The sequence below is a fragment of the Eriocheir sinensis genome, chromosome 62, assembly GCF_024679095.1.
Source record: "Eriocheir sinensis breed Jianghai 21 chromosome 62, ASM2467909v1, whole genome shotgun sequence".
NCBI classification, from domain to species: domain Eukaryota; kingdom Metazoa; phylum Arthropoda; class Malacostraca; order Decapoda; family Varunidae; genus Eriocheir; species Eriocheir sinensis.
The window spans coordinates 5,804,527-5,829,132 of NC_066570.1; the positions used below are offsets into that span (position 1 = coordinate 5,804,527).

The 24,606-nt window shown below is 46.7% G+C and overlaps 1 protein-coding gene and 2 long non-coding RNA genes across 3 annotated transcripts; all 3 read left to right on the top strand.

Moving 5' to 3' along the window:
- The first annotated feature begins 687 nt into the window (after positions 1 to 687).
- Positions 688 to 1,900, top strand: LOC126986662 (uncharacterized). Its single transcript, XR_007739861.1, has 2 exons — positions 688 to 750; positions 1,496 to 1,900. It is a non-coding gene; the product is annotated as an uncharacterized LOC126986662 (long non-coding RNA).
- Positions 1,901 to 4,575: 2,675 nt separating this feature from the next.
- Positions 4,576 to 13,033, top strand: LOC126986551 (shematrin-like protein 2). Its single transcript, XM_050842819.1, has 3 exons — positions 4,576 to 4,587; positions 5,162 to 5,279; positions 12,825 to 13,033. Exons 1-3 carry the CDS (start codon positions 4,576 to 4,578, stop codon positions 13,031 to 13,033), a joined length of 339 nt encoding a protein of 112 aa, XP_050698776.1.
- An 8,669-nt stretch (positions 13,034 to 21,702) lies between these two features.
- On the top strand, positions 21,703 to 23,010 carry LOC126986661 (uncharacterized). Its single transcript, XR_007739860.1, has 2 exons — positions 21,703 to 21,866; positions 22,606 to 23,010. It is a non-coding gene; the product is annotated as an uncharacterized LOC126986661 (long non-coding RNA).
- The last annotated feature ends 1,596 nt before the right edge of the window (positions 23,011 to 24,606 follow it).

Sequence of the window (24,606 nt, forward strand, 5' to 3'; positions counted from 1 at the left end):
TCAACAACTTGGTGAGCACAATACGAACGTCAAGTGAACACAACATCAACAACTTGGTGAGCACAATACGAACGTCAAGTGAACACAACATCATCAACTTGGTGAGCACAATACGAACGTCAAGTGAACACAACATCAACAACTTGGTGAGCACAATACGAACGTCAAGTGAACACAACATCAACAACTTGGTGAGCACAATACGAACGTCAAGTGAACACAACATCAACAACTTGGTGAGCACAATACGTATGAACTTGATTTAGTGAGCACGTTACTATTCTGAATACTACGCTAAATTAGATATACTACTACTACTACTACTACTACTACTACTGCTGCTACTACTACTACTGCTACTACTACTACTACTGCTACTACTACTAATAATAATACTAATACGACGTTTACTTCCTCTACTACTACTACTACTACTACTATTATTACGACGTTTACTTCCTCTACTACTACTACTACTACTACTACTACTACTACTACTACTACTACTTTTACTTCCTCTACTACTACTACTAGCCCCGCCTTTTTCCATTCTCCTTCTGACACCCGGTTATTTGGTTATTTCCCCCCCCCGCCCCCCCAAGGTGTTGAGATAATCGCCGCGGGGTTAAGGACGAAGTAGGGTCGGGGGGTGCGGGGGACAGGGGCGGCGAGGAGTATATATCGGCGGCGACGACGAGGGTTCGGCACCACTCGACGACACCCACTCCTCGAGGCGACATGTACAAGGCGGTGAGTCACACACACACACACACACACACACACACACACACACACACACACACAGACAGTCAAGAGACAGACAGACAGACAAAGACACACACACACACACACACACACAGACAGTCAAGAGACAGACAGACAGACAAAGACACACACACACACACACACACACACACACACACACACACACACACACACACACACACACACACACACACATAGACAGACAGAGATACAGACAGACACACACACACACACACACACACACACACACACACACACACACACACACACACACACACACACACACACACACATACACATAGACAGTCAGAGATACAGACAGACAGACAAAGACACACACACACACACACACATACACATAGACAGTCAGAGATACAGACAGACAGACAAAGACACACACACACACACACACACACACACACACACACACACACACACACACACACACACACACATACATAGACAGTCAGAGATAGACAGACAGACAGACAAAAAGACACACACACACTCGACGGCGGCGTATTTGACCTCATTTTATGGCCACTCATCTACGTTCATATACAGGAGCAGTAAATAGCGTGCTTTATTCTTTTGTTATTATTTATGTTTGCACGTAACATTTCTGAGGTGTTTGCAGTGCTGTGTGTTGCAGTATTGCAGTACTGCAGTATTGTTGTACGTGTACGTGTGCTGTATCACACTGGGGTCTGCATCAGGTGTTGTGTTGCAGGTGTTTGCAGTGCTGAGTGTGCTCCTGATGGTGGCCGCCGCCCTGGCCAGCCCCATGCCGGAGCCCGGCTACTTGGGCTATGGTGGTGGATACCGCGGGTTTGGTGGTGGCGGTTTTGGTGGCCTCTACGGCGGGTATGGCGGCGGCTTCCGTGGCGGCTATGGCGGCTACGGCGGCTACGGCTACTATGGCTAGGGACGATAAAGGAGGAGCGTCCACGCCCTTTGATTAAGAACAATTTTCTAAAGATTGGCAAAGTTCGTCCTCGTCCTGTCCCGTTGCTGTTTTGTGCCGCGAGGACGAGCAACGATTCGGCCGAGAACACCTCCAATAAAGGCTTTCTTTCGTCCTGTGTCTTTCAGGCTTTGAGTGTTTCGTCGAGAAAACAATAAAAAGATCCTTATTCTTTGTCTTTCAAGTTCCTCATCCTTCCTGCGTGTTTGCGGATATTTGTCAGATTTGTTTTGTTGGCTAACGAATCAGAGAAATCTTTCAAATGCTGCTAAATAATAAAATAAACGAGAACAGCAACAACTATATAGTACATACATCACTACTACAATTACAACACTATTTTACATTTACTTCTGCTTCTGTTCCTACTGCACCTCCTCATACCACTAATACTTCTTATAGCTCATCCTTAGTGGCCGGAGTTCTTGGTGTTTCCTCCGCTCGTTTCGGGTAACAGCGTGTCCTGTCTGAGTGGTTATAAGTTTTGAATTAGTTTTCGAATTCAAACGGCGCCAAATTCAGTGGATCGGGGATGGCGTGCCCACCCAGCCTTGGCGGAAACTCCAACAGGGGACTACAGCACGGGAGGCCAGTTGCTTTACAAATAGCAGATCCTTCCCCCACCCCGCCTCCCTCCGACCTTCCCTTTAACTACTCATTTAAGTCCGCAGGTGACACTTTAGTTGCCCATGGACGTGTACTACACCGAACTGACATGCATGCAGTAGTTGTGCAGTGTTGCAGGTGTTTGCAGGGCCGAGTGTTTCAGGGTGGGAAGGTACAGTCCAAGGTACAGTCCGACTCAGCCGTGAAGTCAGTCCGTGCGGGGAGCCGTTACAAAGGCAATCCCACGCCTACTACTGGACTGGACTACTGGGGCCCGCCCGGGGAGTTCCCAGGCCATGGTGCTACCTGATCTTATCTGATATAGACAGAGTATCTGACATACAAATTCAAATAGCACGTAGATGACATATGAGGGAGAGAGTGATGTGTTGGGGGTGATGCAGCAGCACTGTGAGGAGGTTCGTGCCCCAGAGTAACTGACTTCCTATTTGTCGGAGTGCGGTAATAGTGCTATACGCGTATTATATCACACTGATGTGTTTCCGTTGCGTTCTGTTGTGTTGTGTTGCAGGTGTTTGCAATACTGAGTGTGTTCTTGCTGGTAGCCACTGCCCTGGCCAGGACAAATCCGGAGATCGGATACCGCCGCGGCGGCTATGGTGGGTAGGGCGGCTATGCTTGTTACGGCGGCTATGGCGGTGGCGGGCGGCTTTGGGGGCGGATTTAGCGACGATTTGTTCAGAGAAACGTCATGTGGAAGTGAGCGACGAGACGAGTGAGTGGGGCTCGTGCAAGGTTTCTGCGCGGTTACTGAATGACAGGCAGAGGAAGGAGCGATGCGTTAATGCCTTTCCTCTCCAACCCCATCCACCCGTCCTGTCCGTTGCCTTCTCGTCCTCCCAGCCTCGCCCCTCTAAATTGGTCACCTAACTCCACCTATTAGATCAGCTAACAATCAAATTAGTAACTTTGCCCAACAAAATTTGGCCCCTAACTTTGCCGATTAATTAAATAACCCAGCACCAATATATTAGGAACTCCACTCCAAATTGATAACCTATGACCATAAAACTAGTAGCATAAATTCACCAAACTAGTAACGCATCCCCGCGAGGTCAGTAACCTAATCCACCATGTGACTCACTTTGCCTCGCCCGCTGTGACGCTGTGGAAAGGCTGCGCGGAGGCGATAGACAAAGATTTGGCGTCCATTCCCAAGACAACATAAATTTTCTTTCAGATAAAAATAACGCAGATCCAAAAGTTTGAAGCTATCCTGTATCTACTTCTTTGGCACGATTGTAGCAGAGCTGAGTGTAGAACCTGGAGCGTGGGGCTTCCTGAACACTGACTAGGGGTGTTATAGCAGCAGCAGTAGAAGTACTGTAGTAGTAGCAATAGTAGTAGCAATAGTAGTAGTAATAATAGTAGTAGTAATAGTAGTAGTAGTAATAGTAGTAGTAGTAATAGTAGTAGTAGTAATAATAGTTGTAGTAATAGTAGTAGTAGTAGTAGTAGTAGTAGTAGTAGTAATTATAGTTGTAGTAATAGTAGCAGTAGTAGTAATAGTAGTAGTAGCAGTAATAGTAGTAGTAGTAGTAATAATAGTAGTAGGATCTAGACGTAATAGAGGATAGGTGATTTAGTGTCAGGTAGTATTAGTGATATGGTTGGATGCCACAGTCATTAGCGAACAGAGTTGGGGCTAATGACCTCCAAGCTATGGAGCCCTCCATGATTATGTGTCGGGAAAATAAACATGGGTGGAGGTATCATTTATGTAGTAGTAGTAGTAATAGTAGTAGTAGTAATAATAGTAGTAGTAGTAATAGTAGTAGTAGTAGTAGTAGTAGTAGTAGTAGTAGTAGTAGTAGTAGTAGTAGTAGTAATAATAGTAGAAGTAGTAGTAGTAATAGTAGTAGTAATAGTAGTAGTAGTAGTAGTAGTAGTAATAGTAGTAGTAGTACTAGTAGTAGTACTAGTAGTAGTAGTAGTAGTAGTACTAGTAGTAGTACTAGTAGTAGTAGTACTAGTAGTAGTAGTACTAAGAGTAGTAATAGCAGTAGTAGTAGTAATTTTAGTAGTAGTAGTAATAGTAGTAGAAGTAGCAGTAGTAGTAGTTCTCGTATAGATGTTAGTGCCTCCCTTTCACCCATAACGTAACACCGTCACTCCCTCCCTCAACACTCCCCCATAGAGAGGCGAGGCAATGGTCAGTATATAAGGCGTTGGCGACGACGGTCAAGCATCACTCGACGACACCCAATTACCGAGGCGACATGTACAAGGCAGTGAGTCACACACACATCAACTAACACACACACACACACACACACACACACACACACACACACACACACACACACACACACACACACACACACACACACATCAACTAACACACACACACACACACACACACACACACACACACACACACACACACACACACACACACACACACACACACACACACACACACACACACAACAACACACACACACACACACACACACACACACACACACACACACACACACACACACACACACACACACACACACACACACACACACACACACACACACACACACACACACACACACACACACACACACACACACACACACACACACACACACACACACACACACACACACACACACACACACACACACACACACACACACACACACACACACACACACACACACACACACACACACACACACACACACACACACACACACACACACACACACACACACACACACACACACAGGCCTCATTCGTTAGTATAGTTGTACGTGTACCCGCAATATGTACCAATCATGTATTTGAAGTATTTTTGTTGTTGTGTTGCAGGTGTTTGCAGTACTGAGTGTGCTCCTGCTGGTGGCCGCCGCCCTGGCCAGCCCCGTGCCGGAGCCCGGCTACGGCGGCTATGGTGGCGGACATGGCGGAGGTGGTTATGGCGGCTATGGTGGGTATGGCGGTGGCGGCCATGGAGGTGGTTATGGTGGCTACGGTGGGCATGGCGGTGGCGGCCATGGAGGTGGTTATGGTGGCTACCATGGCTAGGGACGCTGAAGGAGGAGCCTGCAGCCCGTCCAGAAGAGTTATCCAAAGAGTTGGCAAAGCTCGTCCTCGTCCTGTCCCGTTGTTGTTGTGCGTCACGAGGACGAGCAGTGTTTCGAACACCTCCAATAAAGGTTTTCTTTCTTACTGGCTCTTTCACTCGCTCTGCTCGAGAAAACTGTTGTGACGACCGTCAAGTTATTTCCCTTTGTGCTTTGGCTGTCATGATCTCATCTATCCTGCTTTATTAGTTATTTCGCTGGTTAACGAAGTAGTTTTCTTTCAAATGCTGCTAAACAGCAGTAAACGTGAACAAGTACAACAATAACTATAGTCGCCACACACTAAACTCCGCCCCCTTCCGTCTCCCATAGCTACGGGAGCTGACCACAGAGTTATATACACTCTGTATATAACTCTGTGGAGCTGACTGGCTGGATGGAAGGAGCGTGGAGATAGGAGTCATCTGACAACAAGCCATGCATGACTATCAGGAGAATGCTTGAGCGCCATTCCATTTTAAGGGTAGTTGCTATATGCATGAGCGTCTCGCGAAGGAAGCCTTGAACACCTCAAAACTTTCCAGCAGGTAAGCATCGATAAAAAAATAAAGTATTACGCATGGTCCTGGACAGGCGGTGATACACATCCATCGTTCCAAGGCGACAGTGAGTAAGAATACCGTCATACGATCACGATCGCTAATGCGATGGACCAGGGACACGGCCGTGTGGGCAGCAATGGCCCGCTGGTCGACATGATGTATTCTTTCTCCACACGCCCTGCCTGCCTCTCTCCTGTTCATCCCTTCTGTGGGCTGCGTCGCGGGGCAGGTCTCCATGTTAACGGGCCATGGGATCAAAGATGATGATGTCAAAGAACGCCCTTTGTCCACGAATTCAAAACCCTCAGACGCCAATATCCACCCGGATACTGTTGGACACGTTTGCAGCGCGTTCGGTGAATTGTTTGCCTTGCAGAGGGAGAAACGTGGCCGCTACAGCCACGTCGGGACAACCTTCCTCAACATCTGGGTCATCTTGTCCCTCAACTACCCATGGCAGATATTTTTAACGTTACATTAGTATTTTTTAAGTTATGCGCCTCGGTTGGCTTTTTAATTCCCTTTCTAGGACGGAGCTGGTTAAAAGCGTTGGATTTCCACAGAGTTAAGTCGACACAATACAAACTCAGTCTTAAAAAGTTATATAACAAATAAAATACCAAGTAACCACACCAAGAAAAACAGGTCACCAACAATTATTCAGACTCATTATTGTTGATGAAGATTGATACGACGCTTAAAAGATCCGTCGGTGGTCTTGTGAAGGGGCCAAGTTGTGGGAAAGCTTGGTAAGTACTGGGTAGAGGCGATGAAGGAAGGATGAAGGAAGGATGAAGGAAGGATGCAGGAAGGATGAAGGAAGGATGCAGGAAAGATGAAGGAAGGATGAAGGAAGGATGAAGGAAGGATGAAGGAAGGATGAAGGTAGGATGAAGGAAGGATGCAGGAAAGATGAAGGAAGGATGAAGGTAGGATGAAGGAAGGATAAAGAAAGATGCAGGAAGGATGAAGGAAGGATGAAGGTAGGATGAAGGAAGGATGCAGGAAGGAAAAAGGAAGGATGAAGGAAGGATGAAGGAAGGATGAAGGAAGGATGAAGGAAGGATGAAGGAAGGATGAAGGAAGGATGCAGGAAGGATGAAGGAAGGATGAAGGAAGGATGCAGGAAGGATGAAGGAAGGATGCAGGAAGGATGAAGGAAGGATGCAGGAAGGATGAAGGAAGGATGCAGGAAGGATGAAGGAAGGATGCAGGAAGGATGAAGGAAGGATGAAGGAAGGATGAAGGAAGGATGCAGGAAGGATGAAGGAAGGATGCAGGAAGGATGAAGGAAGGATGAAGGAAGGATGAAGGAAGGATGCAGGAAGGATGAAGGAAGGATGCAGGAAGGATGAAGGAAGGATGAAGGAAGGATGCAGGAAGGATGCAGGAAGGATGCAGGAAGGATGAAGGAAGGATGCAGGAAGGATGAAGGAAGGATGAAGGAAGGATGCAGGAAGGATGAAGGAAGGATGAAGGAAGGATGCAGGAAGGATGAAGGAAGGATGCAAGAAGGGTGAAGGAAGGATGCAAGAAGGATGAAGGAAGGATGCAAGAAGGATGAAGGAAGGATGCAAGAAGGATGAAGGAAGGATGCAAGAAGGATGAAGGAAGGATGAAGGAAGGATGAAGGAAGGATGCAGGAAGGATGAAGGAAGGATGCAGGAAGGATGAAGAAAGGATGCAGGAAGGATGAAGGAAGGACACATGGCAGGGTACAGGAGTGGGTGGCCTGAATGGAAGCATAAGAAAAAAAAAGCTTGTGAGTGGCTTGCAGGACTGAACAGAGGATACTTGTTTCGGTGATGAATTATTTGACCAACGTAGCCAGACAAACGTTAACTGGACTGAACGTTTCTACACACACACACACACACACACACACACACACACACACACACACACACAATAAAGAAAAAACACACGACAGGTTCATAGGAGTAGGAGTGCATTAGGCATTTCGGTTTAACAAAGCATTCATCTCTAGTTGATAAATTCTTTGCCCAACGTATCCTTATAAACGTTAGAAGACAAAACGTTAGCAGCCTTAACGTTGCCACACTAAAAACATAATCTGCGTTCACAAGGACTCAGGCAAGTTGGTGTGAAGTGTGCATGCCTCGCTGATGAAGGCTTTGCCCAACGTATCCTCATTAACGTTACCAGACAAAACGCTGGTGGCCTTCACGCTGCCGCCCAAAAGACCGTAACCTGAGCACGCAGGGATATCATTAGCGCCATGAGGGAATTCGGTCTTTACGAAATATACGTTTCTCGGATGACGCCTTGGCACAGCGTATCCTTATAAACGTTACTAGAGAAAACGTTGGTATGGCCTTCACGCTGCTACCCAAAAGAACACAATCTGGGCACGCAAGGATATCGGGAAAATCGTGACCATGCCAATCATTTTAAACCTTTATCAACATGTTTTGTAACCATTTTTTTCGAAGTTTCATCATCACATTCTTCATCAGTTTATGTCTACTTATTCACAAACACAATAATAATTTCGATATGTTAAGTCACCTCACGTTTCAGAAGAGTTCCAACAGCAACATCGCCGCTGAAAATACCTGCATGCACCCATATACAACTTTAGATCAATGTGTTTAGTACTCACCAAGGGGCCGACACGCGTGCAGGAGTGGGTTCGTGGCGCCTTCACTCACCTGGGGAAGAACAGGTGACGATTAGGCGAGGATAACAGGAGGGCAGGAAGGAGGGAGAGGGGAGGGGAAGGCTAATGTTATGAACAGAATATCGTGAATGATGGAGGAAAATCAGGTTAACTGTGTGTGTGTGTGTGTGTGTGTGTGTGTGTGTGTGTGTGTGTGTGTGTGTGTGTGTGTTATATTTACGAATTTCCTAGAATTTCAATGCAAGAAACGACATAGAGTACATAGCAACCTAATGCAACCTAACTAGAGGTAGCTCACAAAAGATACCAGAGCCTTCAAACTAATGCTAATTATGAACTTTACATTTCTGCCTGAAATCGTGCCAAATCTATTCTCCGACTAACCAAAAACTCTTTCATTAATAGAAAATGTCAAAACCTTGCTTTCTCTAACTCTTCCCGTGACTTCTGGCATCTAGCCAAAAACATCTCCTCCAACTTCACTTCTTCATCTTTCCCTCCACTCCTCAGTCCTGACGGCAACACTGCCGTCTCATCTATCTCTAAGGCTGAACTTTTCTCTCAAACTTTTCTAAAAACTCCACTCTGGACGATTCTGTGCATATTCCTCCTACGCATCCTACCTCTGACTCTTTTATGCCTGTTATAAAGATTCTTCAAAATGATGTTTCTATGCCCTCTGGCCTCAATCCTCAGAAGGCTTATGGACCTGATGGAGTGCCTCCTATTGTCCTTAAAAACTGTGCCTCCGTGCTGTCACCCTGCCTGGTCAAACTCTTTCGCCTCTGCCTGTCAACATCTACCTTTCCTTCTTGCTGGAAGTATGCCTTCACACAGCCTGTACCTAAGAAGGGTGACCGCTCCAATCCCTCAAACTACCGTCCTATTGCTTTACTTTCTTGTCTATCTAAAGCTTTTGAATCAATCCTTAACCGTAAGATTCAAAAGCACCTTTCCACTTCTGACCTTCTATCTGATCGCCAGTATGGGTTCTGCAAGGGGCGTTCTACTGGTGATCTCCTAGCCTTCTTAACTGACTCTTGGTCATCCTCTCTTAGCCGTTTCGGTGAAACTTTTGCTATTGCGCTGGACATATCAAAAGCTTTTGATAGGGTCTGGAACAAATCTTTGCTTTCTAAACTACCCTCCTACGGTTTCTATCCTTCTCTCTGTACCTTTATCTCCAGTTTACTTTCTGAAAGTTCTATTACTGCCGTGGTAGACTGTCACTTTTATTACACTAAATCTATTAACAGTGGTGTACCACAGGGTTCTGTCCTATCTACCACTCTTTTTCTTTTGTTCATTGATGATCTTCTTTCCAAAACGAACTGTCCTATCCATTCCTACGCCGATGATTCCACTCTGCATTATTCAACTTCTTTTAATAGAAGACCCACCCTTCAGGAACTTAACGACTCAAGGCTGGAGGCTGCAGAACGCTTAGCCTCAGACCTTACTATTATTTCCGATTGGGGCAAGAAGAACCTGGTGTCCTTCAACGCCTCAAAACACAGCTTCTCCACCTATCCACTCGACACAATCTTCCAAACAACTATCCCTATTCTTTGACAACACCCAGCTATCACCTTCCTCAACACTAAACATCCTCGGTCTATCCTTAACTCAAAATCTCAACTGGAAACTTCATATCTCATCTCTTACTAAATCAGCTTCCTCGAGGCTGGGCGTTCTGTACCGTCTCCGCCAGTTCTTCTCCCCTGCACAGTTGCTGTCCATATACAGGGCCTTGTCCGCCCCTCGTATGGAGTATGCATCTCATGTGTGGGGGCTCCACCACAGCTCTTCTGGACAGAGTGGAGGCAAAGGCTCTTCGTCTCATCAGCTCTCCTCCTCATACTGATAGTCTTCTACCTCTTAAATTCCGCCGCAATGTTGCCTCTCTTTCATCTTCTATCGATATTTCCACGCTGACTGCTCTTCTGAACTTGCTAACTGCATGCCTCCTCCCGCGGCCCCGCTGCACTCGACTTTCTACTCATGCTCATCCCTATACTGTCCAAACCCTTATGCAAGAGTTAACCAGCATCTTCACTCTTTTCATCCCTCACGCTGGTAAACTCTGGAACAATCTTCCTTCATCTGTATTTCCTCCTGCCTACGACTTGAACTCTTTCAAGAGGAGGGTATCAGGACACCTCCTCCCGAAACTGACTTATCTTCGGCCACCCTTTGGATTCTTTTTAGGAGCAGCGAGTAGTGGGCTTTTTTTTTTATTAATGTTTACTTTTTGTGCCTTGAGCTGTCTTTGCTGTAAAAAAAAAAAAAAAAAAGCAATAGGTATTAATGAGAGAGAGAGAGAGAGAGAGAGAGAGAGAGAGAGAGAGAGAGAGAGAGAGAGAGAGAGAGAGAGAGAGAGAGAGAGAGAGAGGAATGAAAAAGAAAAAAAAAGAAACACACTTCCTTCTTAGCTGGATACTCGGCGTCACCTGAAATAAAGAGAACAAGATCAAACTAGACTTGGTGAGTATGAGGTTACCTGTCCTTGGGGTGAGGAGAAACGACTTGAACACACAACAAAGGACTTGTTGAGCACAATACGAATTTCAAGAGAACACAACATCATCAACTTGGTGATCACAATACGAACTTCAAGTGAACATAACATCAACAACTTGGTGAGCACAATACGTATGAACTTGATTTAGTGAGCACGTTACTATTCTTAAGTGAACACTACGCTAAATTAGATAAGTTCCTCCTCCTCCTCCTACTACTACTACTTCTTTTACTACTACTACTACTACTACTACTACTACTACTACGACTTTTACTTCCTCTACTACTACTACTTCTACTACTACTACTACTACTTCAACTATTTTTTTTCTACATAAATGATACCTCCATCCATGTTTATTTTCCCGACACATAATCATGGAGGGCTCCATAGCTTGGAGGTCATTAGCCCCAACTCTGTTCGCTAATGACTGTGGCATCCAACCATATCACTAATACTACCTACCACTAAATCACCTATCATCTATTACGTCTAGATCCCCCTTTTCTTCCCTACTCAAGTCACTCCCGACCCACCCTAATGTCACTCTCCACCACTGTGGCTTCATAGTTCATATTGGAGATGTTGGGGGCTACTATTACTAATACGACTTTTACATCCTCTACTACTACTACTACTACTACTACTACTACTACTACGACTTTTACTTCCTCTACTACTACTACTACTAGCCCCGCCTTTTTCCATTCACCTTCTGACACCCGGTTATTTGGTTATTTCCAAGGTGTTGAGATAATCGCCGCGGGGTTAAGGACGAAGGGGAGTCGGGGGGTGCGGGGGACAGGGGCGGCGAGGAGTATATATCGGCGGCGACGACGAGGGTTCGGCACCACTCGACGACACCCACTCCTCGAGGCGACATGTACAAGGCGGTGAGTAACACACACACACACACACACACACACACACACACACACACACACACACACACACACACACACACACACACACACACACACACACAGACAGTCAGAGACAGACAGACACACACACACACACACACACACACACACACACACACACACACACACACACACACACACACACACACACACACACACACACACACACACACACATAGACAGTCAGAGATAGACACACACACACACACACACACACACACACACACACACACACACACACACACATAGACAGTCAGAGATAGACACACACACACACACACACACACACACACACACACACACACACACATAAACAGTCAGAGATAGACACACACACACACACACACACACAGACAGTCAGAGATACACACACACACACACACACACACACACACACACACACACACACACACACACACAGGCCGAGACAAGCGCCACACAGGTCACCAGGCATGTAGTGGCCGCCACACGACACACCCTCTTCCCTTCTCTCTCTCCCTCGTCTTCTAAACTTTCATCTTCTCGACTACTCACTTTTTGCCGCCCTCGACACTCGACGGCGGCGTATTTGACCTCATTTTATGGCCACTCATCTACGTTCATATACAGGAGCAGTAAATAGCGTGCTTTATTCTTTTGTTATTATTTATGTTTGCACGTAACATTTCTGAGGTGTTTGCAGTGCTGTGTGTTGCAGTATTGCAGTACTGCAGTATTGTTGTACGTGTACGTGTGCTGTATCACACTGGGGTCTGCATCAGGTGTTGTGTTGCAGGTGTTTGCAGTGCTGAGTGTGCTCCTGATGGTGGCCGCCGCCCTGGCCAGCCCCATGCCGGAGCCCGGCTACTTCGGCTATGGTGGTGGATACCGCGGGTTTGGTGGTGGCGGTTTTGGTGGCCTCTACGGCGGGTATGGCGGCGGCTTCCGTGGCGGCTATGGCGGCTACGGCGGCTACGGCTACTATGGCTAGGGACGATAAAGGAGGAGCGTCCACGCCCTTTGATTAAGAACAATTTTCTAAAGATTGGCAAAGTTCGTCCTCGTCCTGTCCCGTTGCTGTTTTGTGCCGCGAGGACGAGCAACGTTTCGGCCGAGAACACCTCCAATAAAGGCTTTCTTTCGTCCTGTGTCTTTCAGGCTTTGAGTGTTTCGTCGAGAAAACAATAAAAAGATCCTTATTCTTTGTCTTTCAAGTTCCTCATCCTTCCTGCGTGTTTGCGGATATTTGTCAGATTTTTTTTGTTGGCTAACGAATCAGAGAAATCTTTCAAATGCTGCTAAATAATAAAATAAACGAGAACAGCAACAACTATATAGTACACACATCACTACTACAATTACAACACTATTTTACATTTACTTCTGCTTCTGTTCCTACTGCACCTCCTCATACCACTAATACTTCTTATAGCTCATCCTTAGTGGCCGGAGTTCTTGGTGTTTCCTCCGCTCGTTTCGGGTAACAGCGTGTCCTGTCTGAGTGGTTATAAGTTTTGAATTAGTTTTCGAATTCAAACGGCGCCAAATTCAGTGGATCGGGGATGGCGTGCCCACCCAGCCTTGGCGGAAACTCCAACAGGGGACTACAGCACGGGAGGCCAGTTGCTTTACAAATAGCAGATCCTTCCCCCTCCCCACCCCGCCTCCCTCCGACCTTCCCTTTAACTACTCATTTAAGTCCGCAGGTGACACTTTAGTTGCCCATGGACGTGTACTACACCGAACTGACATGCATGCAGTAGTTGTGCAGTGTTGCCGGTGTTTGCAGGGCCGAGTGTTTCAGGGTGGGAAGGTACAGTCCAAGGTACAGTCCGACTCAGCCATGAAGTCAGTCCGTGCGGGGAGCCGTTACAAAGGCAATCCCACGCCTACTACTGGACTGGACTACTGAGGCCCGCCCGGGGAGTTCCCAGGCCATGGTGCTACTAGAGCTTATCTGATATAGACAGAGTATCTGACATACAAATTCAAATAGCACGTAGATGACATATGAGTGATGTGTTGGGGTGATGCAGCAGCACTGTGAGGAGGTTCGTGCTAGAGTAACTGACTTCCTATTTGTCGGAGTGCGGTAATAGTGCTATACGCGTATTATATCACACTGATGTGTTTCCGTTGCGTTCTGTTGTGTTGTTTTGCAGGTGTTTGCAATACTGAGTGTGTTCTTGCTGGCAGCCACTGCCCTGGCCAGGACAAATCCGGAGATCGGATACCGCCGCGGCGGCTATGGTGGGTAGGGCGGCTATGCTTGTTACGGCGGCTATGGCGGTGGCGGGCGGCTTTGGGGGCGGATTTAGCGACGATTTGTTCAGAGAAACGTCATGTGGAACTGAGCGACGAGACGAGTGAGTGGGGCTCGTGCAAGGTTTCTGCGCGGTTACTGAATGACAGGCAGAGGAAGGAGCGATGCGTTAATGCCTTTCCTCTCCGACCCCCTCCACCCGTCCTGTCCGTTGCCTTCTCGTCCTCCCAGCCTCGCCCCTCTAAATTGGTCACCTAACTCCACCTATTAGATCAGCTAACAATCAAATTAGTAACTTTGCCCAACAAAATTTGGCCCCTAACTTTGCCGATTAATTAAATAACCCAGCACCAATATATTAGGAACTCCACTCCAAATTGATAACCTATAACCATAAAACTAGTAGCATAAATTCAGCACAGTCGTAACGCATCCCCGCGAGGTCAGTAACCTAATCCACCATGTGACTCACTTTGCCTCGCCCGCTGTGACGCTGTGGAAAGGCTGCGCGGAGGCGATAGACAAAGATTTGGCGTCCATTCCCAAGACAACATAAATTTTCTTTCAGATAAAAATAACGCAGATCCAAAAGTTTGAAGCTATCCTGTATCTACTTCTTTGGCACGATTGTAGCAGAGCTGAGTGTAGGAGAACCTGGAGCGTGGGGCTTCCTGAACACTGACTAGAAGTGTTATAGCAGCAGCAGTAGAAGTACTGTAGTAGTAGCAATAGTAGTAGCAATAGTAGTAGTAATAGTAGTAGTAGTAATAGTAGTAGTAGTAATAGTAGTAGTAGTAATAGTAGTAGTAGTAATAGTAGTAGTAGTAGTAGTAGTAGTAGTAGTAGTAGTAATAGTAGTAGTAGTAATAGTAGTAGTAATAGTAGTAGTAGTAGTAGTAATAGTAGTAGTAATAGTAGTAGCAGTAGTAGTAGTTCTCGTATAGATGTTAGTGCCTCCCTTTCACCCATAACGTAACACCGTCACTCCCTCCCTCAACACTCCCCCATAGAGAGGCGAGGCAATGGTCAGTATATAAGGCGTTGGCGACGACGGTCAAGCATCACTCGACGACACCCAATCATCGAGGCGACATGTACAAGGCAGTGAGTCACACACATCAACTAGCACACACGCACACACACACACACACACATGAACACACACACACACACACACACACACACAAACACACACACACACACACACACACACACACACACACACACACACACACACACACACACACACACACACACACACACACACACACACACACACACACACACACACACACACACACACAATCAACACACACACACACACACACACACACACACACACACACACACACACACACACACACACAATCAACTAACACACACACACACACACACACACACACACACACACACACACACACACACACACACACACACACACACACACACATCAACACACACACACACACACACACACACACACACACACACACACACACACACACACACACACACACACAAACACACACACACACACACACACACACACACACACACACACACACACACACACACACACACACACACACACACACACACACACACACACACACACACACACACACACACACACACACACACACACACACACACACACACACACACACACACACACACACACACACACACACACACACACACACACACACACACACACACACACACACACACACACACACACACACACACACACAGGCCTCATTCGTTACTATAGTTGTACATGTATCCGCAATATGTACCAATCATGTATTTGAAGTATTTTTGTTGTTGTGTTGCAGGTGTTTGCAGTACTGAGTGTGCTCCTGCTGGTGGCCGCCGCCCTGGCCAGCCCCATGCCGGAGCCCGGCTACGGCGGCTATGGTGGCGGACATGGCGGAGGTGGTTATGGCGGCTATGGTGGGTATGGCGGTGGCGGCCATGGAGGTGGTTATGGTGGCTACGGTGGGCATGGCGGTGGCGGCCATGGAGGTGGTTATGGTGGCTACCATGGCTAGGGACGCTGAAGGAGGAGCCTGCAGTCCCTTCAAGAAGAGTTATCCAAAGAGTTGGCAAAGCTCGTCCTCGTCCTGTCCCGTTGTTGTTGTGCGTCACGAGGACGAGCAGTGTTTCGAACACCTCCAATAAAGGTTTTCTTTCTTACTGGCTCTTTCACTCGCTCTGCTCGAGAAAACTGTTGTGACGACCGTCAAGTTATTTCCCTTTGTGCTTTGGCTGTCATGATCTCATCTATCCTGCTTTATTAGTTATTTCGCTGGTTAACGAAGTAGTTTTCTTTCAAATGCTGCTAAACAGCAGTAAACGTGAACAAGTACAACAATAACTATAGTCGCCACACACTAAACTCCGCCCCCTTCCGTCTCCCATAGCTACGGGAGCTGACCACAGAGTTATATACACTCTGTATATAACTCTGTGGAGCTGACTGGCTGGATGGAAGGAGCGTGGAGATAGGAGTCATCTGACAACAAGCCATGCATGACTATCAGGAGAATGCTTGAGCGCCATTCCATTTTAAGGGTAGTTGCTATATGCATGAGCGTCTCGCGAAGGAAGCCTTGAACACCTCAAAACTTTCCAGCAGGTAAGCATCGATAAAAAAATAAAGTATTACGCATGGTCCTGGACAGGCGGTGATACACATCCATCGTTCCAAGGCGACAGTGAGTAAGAATACCGTCATACGATCACGATCGCTAATGCGATGGACCAGGGACACGGCCGTGTGGGCAGCAATGGCCCGCTGGTCGACATGATGTATTCTTTCTCCACACGCCCTGCCTGCCTCTCTCCTGTTCATCCCTTCTGTGGGCTGCGTCGCGGGGCAGGTCTCCATGTTAACGGGCCATGGGATCAAAGATGATGATGTCAAAGAACGCCCTTTGTCCGCGAATTCAAAACCCTCAGACGCCAATATCCACCCGGATACTGTTGGACACGTTTGCAGCGCGTTCGGTGAATTGTTTGCCTTGCAGAGGGAGAAACGTGGCCGCTACAGCCACGTCGGGACAACCTTCCTCAACATCTGGGTCATCTTGTCCCTCAACTACCCATGGCAGATATTTTTAACGTTACATTAGTATTTTTTAAGTTATGCGCCTCGGTTGGCTTTTTAATTCCCTTTCTAGGACGGAGCTGGTTAAAAGCGTTGGATTTCCACAGAGTTAAGTCGACACAATACAAACTCAGTCTTAAAAAGTTATATAAAAAAATAAAATACCAAGTAACCACACCAAGAAAAACAGGTCACCAACAATTATTCAGACTCATTATTGTTGATGAAGATTGATACGACGCTTAAAAGATCCGTCGGTGGTCTTGTGAAGGGGCCAAGTTGTGGGAAAGCTTGGTAAGTACTGGGTAGAGGCGATGAAGGAAGGATGAAGGAAGGATGAAGGAAGGATGCAGGAAGGATGAAGGAAGGATGAACGAAGGATGCAGGAAGGATGAAGGTAGGATGAAGGAAGGATAAAGGAAGGATGCTGAAAGGATGAAGGAAGGATAAAAGAAGGATGAAGGAAGGATGAAGGTAGGATGAAGGAAGGATGCAGGAAGGATGAAGGAAGGATGAAGGAAGGATGAAGGAAGGATGAAGGAAGGATGAAGGATGGATGAAGGAAGGATGCAGGAAGGATGAAGGAAGGATGAAGGAAGGATGAAGGAAGGATGCAGGAAGGATGAAGGAAGGATGAAGGAAGGATGAAGGAAGGATGCAGGAAGGATGAAGGAAGGATGCAGGAAGGATGAAGGAAGGATGAAGGAAGGATGAAGGAAGGATGAAGGAAGGATGAAGGAAGGATGAAGGAAGGATGAAGGAAGGATGAAGGAAGGATGCAGGAAGGATGAAGGAAGGATGAAGGAAGGATGAAGGAAGGATGAAGGAAGGATGCAGGAAGGATGAAGGAAGGATGCAGGAAGGATGAAGAAAGGATGCAGGAAGGATGAAGGAAGGATGCAGGAAGGATGAGGGAAGGATGCAGGAAGGATGAAGGAAGGATGAAGGAAGGATGAAGGAAGGATGAAGAAAGGATGCAGGAAGGATGAAGGAAGGATGAAGGAAGGATGAAAGAAGGATGCAGGAAGGATGAAGAAAGGATGCAGGAAGGATGCAGGAAGGATGAAGAAAGGATGCAGGAAGGATGAAGGAAGGATGAAGGAAGGATGAAGGAAGGATGAAGGAAGGATGCAGGAAGGATGAAGGAAGGATGCAGGAAGGATGAAGGAAGGATGAAGGAAGGATGAAGGAAGGATGCAGGAAGGATGAAGAAAGGATGCAGGAAGGATGAAGGAAGGATGAAGGAAGGATGCAGGAAGGATGAAGGAAGGATGAAGAAAGGATGCAGGAAGGATGAAGGTAGGATGCAGGAAGGATGCTAGAAGGATGCAGGAAGGATGAAGGTAGGATGAAGAAAGGATGAAGAAAGGATGCAGGAAGGATGAAGGAAGGATGCAGGAAGGATGAAGGAAGGATGCAGGAAGGATGAAGAAAGGATGCAGGAAGGATGAAGGAAGGATGAAGGAAGGACACATGGCAGGGTACAGGAGTGGGTGGCCTGAATGGAAGCATAAGAAAAAAAAAGCTTGTGAGTGGCTTGCAGGACTGAACAGAGGATACTTGTTTCGGTGATGAATTATTTGACCAACGTAGCCAGACAAACGTTAACTGGACTGAACGTTTCTACACACACACACACACACACACACACACACACACACAATAAAGAAAGAAAACACGACAGGTTCATAGGAGTAGGAGTGCATTAGGCATTTCGGTTTAACAAAGCATTCATCTCTAGTTGATAAATTCTTTGCCCAACGTATCCTTATAAACGTTAGAAGACAAAACGTTAGCAGCCTTAACGTTGCCACACTAAAAACATAATCTGCGTTCACAAGGACTCAGGCAAGTTGGTGTGAAGTGTGCATGCCTCGCTGATGAAGGCTTTGCCCAACGTATCCTCATTAACGTTACCAGACAAAACGCTGGTGGCCTTCACGCTGCCGCCCAAAAGACCGTAACCTGAGCACGCAGGGATATCATTAGCGTCGTGAGGCAATTCGGTCTTTACGAAATATACATGTTTCTCGAATGACGCCTTGCCACAGCGTATTCTTATAAACGTTGCTAGACAAAACGTTACAAAACAAACGTTGCTAGACAAAACGTTGGTATGGCCTTCACGCTGCTACCCAAAAGAACACAATCTGGGCACGCAAGGATATCGGGAAAATCGTGACCATGCCAATCATTTTAAACCTTTATCAACATGTTTTGTAACCATTTTTTTCGAAGTTTCATCATCACATTCTTCATCAGTTTATGTCTACTTATTCACAAACACAATAATAATTTCGATATGTTAAGTCACCTCACGATTTAAGAAGAGTTCCAACAGCAACATCGCCGCTGAAAATACCTGCATGCACCCATATACAACTTTAGATCAATGTGTTTAGTACTCACCAAGGGGCCGACACGCGTGCAGGAGTGGGTTCGTGGCGCCTTCACTCACCTGGGGAAGAACAGGTGACGATTAGGCGAGGATAACAGGAGGGCAGGAAAGAGGGAGAGGGGAGGGGAAGGCTAATGTTATGAAAAGAATATCGTGACTGATGGAGGAAAATCAGGTTAACTGTGTGTGTGTGTGTGTGTGTGTGTGTGTGTGTGTGTGTGTGTGTGTGTGTGTGTGTGTGTGTGTTATATTTACGAGCTTACTAGAATTTCAATGTAAGAAACGACATAGAGTACATAGCAACCTAATGCAATAAAAAAAGTAATAGGTATTAATGAGAGAGAGAGAGAGAGAGAGAGAGAGAGAGAGAGAGAGAGAGAGAGAGAGAGAGAGAGAGAGAGAGAGAGAGAGAGAGAGAGAGAGAGAGAGAGAGAGAGAGAGAGAGAGAGAGAGAGAGAGAGAGAGAGAGAGAGAGAGAGGAAAAAGAAAAAGGAATGAAAAAGAAAAAAAAACAGAAACACACTTCCTTCTTAGCTGGATACTCGGCGTCACCTGAAATAAAGAGAACAAGATCAAACTAGACTTGGTGAGTATGAGGTTACCTGTCCTTGGGGTGGGGACAAACGACTTGGCGAACACACAACAAAGGACTTGGTGAGCACAATACGAATTTCAAGTGAACACAACATCATCAACTTGGTGAGCACAATACGAACTTCAAGTGAACACAACATCAACAACTTGGTGAGCACAATACGAACTTCAAGTGAACACAACATCAACAACTTGGTGAGCACAATACGAACTTCAAGTGAACACAACATCAACAACTTGGTGAGCACAATACGAACTTCAAGTGAACACAACATCAACAACTTGGTGAGCACAATACGTATGAACTTGATTTAGTGAGCACGTTACTATTCTTAAGTGAACACTACGCTAAATTAGATAAGTTCCTCCTCCTCCTCCTACTACTACTTCTTTTACTACTACTACTACTACTACTACTACTACTACTACTACTACTACTACTACTACTACTACTACTACTATTTTTTTTTTTTTTTTTTACTACATAAATGATACCTCCATCCATGTTTATTTTCCCGACACATAATCATGGAGGGCTCCATAGCTTGGAGGTCATTAGCCCCAACTCTGTTCGCTAATGACTGTGGCATCCAACCATATCACTAATACTACCTACCACTAAATCACCTATCATCTATTACGTCCAGATCCCCCTTTCCTTCCCTACTCAAGTCACTCCCGACCCACCCTAATGTCACTCTCCACCACTGTGGCTTCATAGTTCATATTGATGTTGGTGGCTACTATTACTAATACGACTTTTACATCCTCTACTACTACTACTACTACTACTACTACTACTACTACTACTACTACTACTACTACTACTACTACTTCTACTACTACTACTACTACTACTACTACTACTACTACTACTTCTACTACTACTACTACTACTACTACTACTAATACGATTTTTACATCCTCTACTACTACTACTACTACTACTACGACTTTTACATCCTCTACTACTACTACTACTACTACTACTACTACTACTACTACTACTACTACTACTACTACTACTACTACTACTACTACTACTACTACTACTACTACTACTACTACTACTACTACTACTACTACTACTACTACTACTTTTACTTCCTCTACTACTACTACTACTACTACTACTACGACTTTTACTTCCTCTACTACTACTACTACTACTACGACTTTTACTTCCTCTACTACTACTACTACTACTACGACTTTTACTTCCTCTACTACTACTACTAGCCCCGCCTTTTTCCATTCACCTTCTGACACCCGGTTATTTGGTTATTTCCCCCCCCCCCCACCCCCCAAGGTGTTGAGATAATCGCCGCGGGGTTAAGGACGAAGGGGAGTCGGGGGGTGCGGGGGACAGGGGCGGCGAGGAGTATATATCGGCGGCGACGACGAGGGTTCGGCACCACTCGACGACACCCACTCCTCGAGGCGACATGTACAAGGCGGTGAGTCACACACACACACACACACACACACACACACACACACACACACACACCGCTCCGTAGCTCAATCAGTTAAAGCGCTGCGCTGCCAGGCTTCACGGCCTGACAGGCGGCGGTTTGAGCCCCGCTCAGGCCGGAATCTTTCCGCTGACAAGGAGTGGTTACTGTCCCCCCTCGAGCAAGGGGGATGGGGTGTGTGGTGTGTGAGGTCCTGGCAGTACCCACAGATCGACGATAATGAGCATGAACTTGCTGACGATTGCGAGTCCAACTCGTGATCAGGTCGTGGTGAATTACACACACACACACACACACACACACACACACATAGACAGTCAGAGATACAGACAGACAGACAAACACACACACACACACACACACACACACACAGACAAGCGCCACACAGGTCACCAGGCATGTAGTGGCCGCCACACGACACACCCTCTTCCCTTCTCTCTCTCCCTCGTCTTCTAAACTTTCATCTTCTCGACTACTCACTTTTTGCCGCCCTCGACACTCGACGGCGGCGTATTTGACCTCATTTTATGGCCACTCATCTACGTTCATATACAGGAGCAGTAAATAGCGTGCTTTATTCTTTTGTTATTATTTATGTTTGCACGTAACATTTCTGAGGTGTTTGCAATGCTGTGTGTTGCAGTATTGCAGTACTGCAGTATTGTTCTACGTGTACGTGTGCTGTATCACACTGGGGTCTGCATCAGGTGTTGTGTTGCAGGTGTTTGCAGTGCTGAGTGTGCTCCTGATGGTGGCCGCCGCCCTGGCCAGCCCCATGCCGGAGCCCGGCTACTTGGGCTATGGTGGTGGATACCGCGGGTTTGGTGGTGGCGGTTTTGGTGGCCTCTACGGCGGGTATGGCGGCGGCTTCCGTGGCGGCTATGGCGGCTACGGCGGCTACGGCTACTATGGCTAGGGACGATAAAGGAGGAGCGTCCACGCCCTTTGATTAAGAACAATTTTCTAAAGATTGGCAAAGTTCGTCCTCGTCCTGTCCCGTTGCTGTTTTGTGCCGCGAGGACGAGCAACGATTCGGCCGAGAACACCTCCAATAAAGGCTTTCTTTCGTCCTGTGTCTTTCAGGCTTTGAGTGTTTCGTCGAGAAAACAATAAAAAGATCCTTATTCTTTGTCTTTCAAGTTCCTCATCCTTCCTGCGTGTTTGCGGATATTTGTCAGATTTTTTTTGTTGGCTAACGAATCAGAGAAATCTTTCAAATGCTGCTAAATAATAAAATAAACGAGAACAGCAACAACTATATAGTACACACATCACTACTACAATTACAACACTATTTTACATTTACTTCTGCTTCTGTTCCTACTGCATCTCCTCATACGACTACTGCTTCTTATAGCTCATCCTTAGTGGCCGGAGTTCTTGGTGTTTCCTCCGCTCGTTTCGGGTAACAGCGTGTCCTGTCTGAGTGGTTAGGTTTTGAATTATATTTCGAATTCAAACGGCGCCAAGTTCAGTGGATCGGGGATGGCGTGCCCACCCAGCCTTGGCGGAAACTCCAACAGGGGACTACAGCACGGGAGGCCAGTTGCTTTACAAATAGCAGATCCTTCCCCCTCCCCACCCCGCCTCCCTCCGACCTTCCCTTTAACTACTCATTTAAGTCCGCAGGTGACACTTTAGTTGCCCATGGACGTGTACTACACCGAACTGACATGCATGCAGTAGTTGTGCAGTGTTGCAGGTGTTTGCAGGGCCGAGTGTTTCAGGGTGGGAAGGTACAGTCCAAGGTACAGTCCGACTCAGCCGTGAAGTCAGTCCGTGCGGGGAGCCGTTACAAAGGCAATCCCACGCCTACTACTGGACTGGACTACTGGGGCCCGCCCGGGGAGTTCCCAGGCCATGGTGCTACCTGATCTTATCTGATATAGACAGAGTATCTGACATACAAATTCAAATAGCACGTAGATGACATATGAGGGAGAGAGTGATGTGTTGGGGGTGATGCAGCAGCACTGTGAGGAGGTTCGTGCCCCAGAGTAACTGACTTCCTATTTGTCGGAGTGCGGTAATAGTGCTATACGCGTATTATATCACACTGATGTGTTTCCGTTGCGTTCTGTTGTGTTGTGTTGCAGGTGTTTGCAATACTGAGTGTGTTCTTGCTGGCAGCCACTGCCCTGGCCAGGACAAATCCGGAGATCGGATACCGCCGCGGCGGCTATAGTGGGTAGGGCGGCTATGGTGGGTACGGCGGCTATATATGGTTGGTATGGCGGGTATGGTTGGTCTTGTGGCTATGGCGGTGGCGGCCGCTTTGGGGGCGGATTTAGCGATGATTTGTTCAGAGAAATGACATGTGGAAGTGAGCGACGAGACGAGTGAGTGGGGCTCGTGCAAGGTTTCTGCGCGGTTACTGAATGACAGGCAGAGGAAGGAGCGATGCGTTAATGCCTTTCCTCTTTAGCCCCATCCCTAGTCCTGTCCGTCGCCTCCTCGTCCTCCCAGCCTCTTCCTTCTGAATTGGTCACCTAACTCCACCTATTTGGTCAGCTAACAATCTAAAAAAAACAGTACGTATATATTAGCGACAACTCCAAACTGATAACCTATAACCATAAAACTAGAAGCATAAGTAGCAGCGAGTAGCGTTTTTTTTTTATTATTGTTTCTTTTTTTTGTGCCCTTGAGCAGTCTCCTTTGTAAAAAAAAAAAAAAAATCACCAAACTCGTAACGCATCCCCACGAAGTCAGTAACCTAATC

What these genes read in the sequence shown, in the direction of transcription:
- LOC126986551 (XM_050842819.1), top strand. An exon ending in AGGTGGTTATGGCGGCTATG is followed by an intron (nt 5,280 to 12,824) that starts GTGGGTATGGCG and finishes GGTCTGCATCAG; the next exon opens with GTGTTGTGTTGCAGGTGTTT.